Raw genomic sequence first — 3,067 nt, 5'->3', positions numbered from 1 at the left:
GAAGAGAGCAAAGCCACAATTGAAACGAAGAGCTCACCTGACAAAAATGGCAATGCACCACCACTATAAAGGCAGAGCACAAACCAGTGAATGAATGCTCTTATCTTGACGGTAGATTCATCCATCAACTGATCAATACCATGTGGTAATATATTAGGTAAAAGGAGTGACAACGAGACTAACATCAAAACAAAAGGAATTAGAAATCTCCCTATAAAGGAAACAGTGTCACACTGAAAGGAATTATATTGCAAACAGCATCCTATGGCCTGTATTAGAGTGCCTATCCAACCAAGCCATAGACCAAGATAAATAGCATTACCCCTACCAATCTTAGTGTCTGATAACCAACCACAGAAAGGGGCAAGAAGAAAGAGTACATTTAATATAAGTGCTATATCCAAAGTAAATGTATCACTCTTAGAGTAAAATAAATCACACTGACTGAACTGGTTACTGGTCAAGTCAGTAATCACAATACAAATTGTAATTGGTAGAGCATAAATCAGTAGTAGGATTGATGGTAAACTCAATGAACGAGACTTTAATTCCTTACAGTAGTTACTGAAGCAGTTGAAAGGTTTGTACTTCCTTTTACTTGCTTTGTTAACAAGTGAAGAAGAAGGTAACAACCTCCTTCTTTCTGGAGAGGCAGAATCCATCTTATTTCAATAGCAGACCTTATCAAAATCATGTGACTATCAATTGTAACAACGTTACTACTATCACAAAACCACAGCTAAATCAGCCAAATAAGGTAGGAGGATTCCAATAGTAACTGGTACAAAAAGTCTACTAATTATTTTAGGAAACAAATCAAACAATGCTGTATAGGCTGTAAATTTTGTGAATTTGCCAAAAATTAATTTTGCTGATTTCATTTTTGCAAACTTTTGCCATCTGCCATCTTGTACCATAATAATTTGATTTTCAAGGAAGTAACAGCCCTTGAAAATTTTGTGCTATACCATACTTTTTTGGTGAAGCAAGTGGTTTGCACAGCATAGTCAAGATGCTGCTTGACTAGGGGCTGTGCCTTTTGCAATTGTTCAAAAGACCTCAGATGTGCTTTTACATCAATACAATTTACTCTGATTGCTATAAAAAAATTTTAAGGCAGGACTAATTTTAAAGTGTAGCACATTGATTGATAAAATTAATAAAGTTACAAAATTCTTTAAAATGCAAAAATTAATAAAAATCATCTCAAACTAGAAATAAGAAAATCTTCCGTTTCAGTGTTATTTACTGATGTCAGTCTATTCTCCCAATGTTCCTCTACTGCTGTACGTAGACCAAGATCAGTATCCCTGACCCTATTGACATACCATCGAGCTATTAATACATACACCACTAATCCAATACCAGCAATTATACCAAATATCATAGTGAGCCATGAGGTACATGACATAAATGAGACTGAGGGCATGGGATGATAATAAACTATTAAAAATATACCTATAGCAAAGTCAGTGAATATACCATGCAAAAACCACAGAAATCCAATGATCATTCCATGCATACCAAAAGGAGACTGACTACACAGGAACTCATATAAATATATCCCAGTGAGACAAAATGATGTACCAAATAATACTGATGGTATGAGTAGTATCCAATAGGAAGTATCAATTGTTTGATGGACTGATTGCCACATGAAAAAACAAGGCACATCAGAGTTATTATCAGCAACAATCCTTCCAATCAAGTCACTGAGAAATAAACTAACAATTGATAATATGATGAGAATATAAGCCAAACCAAGTCCTTTCAATGGATTAATTATAAAATATTCTAATTTAGGAAAGAGAGGTAGAATAACTAGTTCAAATAAAGGGACCAGAACAAAAAAAGGGACAACATTTCCAACAACCAAAATAGCAACTCTAGCATTTTCTTTAGAACCATTTTTAAATTGTGTAGTAAAACTAGGTAAATGAGATAATAAAAAAGTAGAAACGAATAGGGGACAAACAATAGCTGAAACAACTGCAATACGTAGAAAAGCCTTTACATTTTCTACTTCTTCATGAGAGAAACAACCACCATACCTCTCCTTAGCAAGATCCATTCTACTGGGCTCCTCTCCCCAGTATGTGAATGCACTACGATGCTGTCTTCTAGTGCGACTAGTTTTGAGAATAAATTTCAATACTTTAAATACAATTTCATAAGGATTAGGAATAGGTATGTGCTCAAAACGATGCTTAAAGAGAAAATGAAGACAAAGAGAAAAAGAAAAAAGAACAAAGGCCACAACTGAAATGGTGAGTTCATTGGCAATAATAATAGGCAACACATATCCACTATAAAGACACAGCCAGTACCAGTGAATAAATGCTCTTATCTTAACAGTAGATTCATTCATCAACTGATCTATACCATATGGTAATATATTAGGTAGCAGGAGTGACAATGACAATAAAATGATTATGAAAGGAATTACAACTCTCCCTATAAAAGAAACAGTGTCACACTGAAAGGAGTTATATTGCAAACAGCATCCTATGGCCTGTATTAGAGCACCTATCCAACCAAGTATTAGACCAAGATAAATAGCATTACCCCTACCAATCTTAGTATCTGATAACCAACCACAGAAAGGGGCAAGAAGATAGAGTACATTTACTATAAGTGCTATATTAAAAGTAAATGCATCATTTTTAAAGTGAAATAAGTCACACTGGCTGAACAGGCTACCAGTCCTGCTAGTAATTACAATGCAAATTCGAATAGGTAGAGTATAAATCAGTAGTAGGATTAATGGTAAACTCAAAGAACGAGACTTTAATTCCTTACAGTAGTTACTGAAGCAGTTGAAAGGTTTGTACTTCCTTTTACTTGCATTGTTAACAAGTGAAGAAGAGGGTAACAACCTCCTTCTTTCTAGAGAGACAGGGTCCATCGTATTTCAATAGCAATGAACAGAATAGACCTTATCAAAATCATGTGACTGTTATCATAACAACATTACAACTACACAGCTAAATCAGTATGTAGTCAAATAAGGTATCATTCCAATAGTAACTGGAACATATAGACCAGCCTAAGTGAAAGTTGAATCCTG

At 34.6% G+C, this 3,067-nt stretch overlaps 1 protein-coding gene across 1 annotated transcript; it reads right to left on the bottom strand.

The window, feature by feature from the left end:
- Window positions 1-1,201: 1,201 nt before the first annotated feature.
- On the bottom strand, window positions 1,202-2,891 carry LOC109587569 (uncharacterized). The gene is made up of 2 exons (XM_020003800.1): window positions 2,800-2,891; window positions 1,202-2,129 (listed from the first exon to the last, which is right to left on the bottom strand). The coding sequence occupies exon 2, from the start codon at window positions 2,069-2,071 to the stop codon at window positions 1,202-1,204; it is 870 nt and encodes a 289-aa protein (XP_019859359.1). The 5' UTR covers window positions 2,072-2,129; window positions 2,800-2,891.
- Window positions 2,892-3,067: the final 176 nt, after the last annotated feature.

The sequence above is a fragment of the Amphimedon queenslandica genome, unplaced genomic scaffold (assembly GCF_000090795.2).
Source record: "Amphimedon queenslandica unplaced genomic scaffold, v1.1 AMPQUscaffold_12524, whole genome shotgun sequence".
Classification (NCBI taxonomy): domain Eukaryota; kingdom Metazoa; phylum Porifera; class Demospongiae; order Haplosclerida; family Niphatidae; genus Amphimedon; species Amphimedon queenslandica.
Note: the sequence above shows the minus strand (reverse complement) of the source record. Positions and strands in the feature narration are given on the sequence as shown.

Excerpts from the sequence above, each read along its gene's own strand:
- LOC109587569 (XM_020003800.1), bottom strand. The coding sequence starts at position 2,071 with ATGGATCTTGCTAAGGAGAGGTATGGTGGTTGTTTCTCTCATGAAGAA.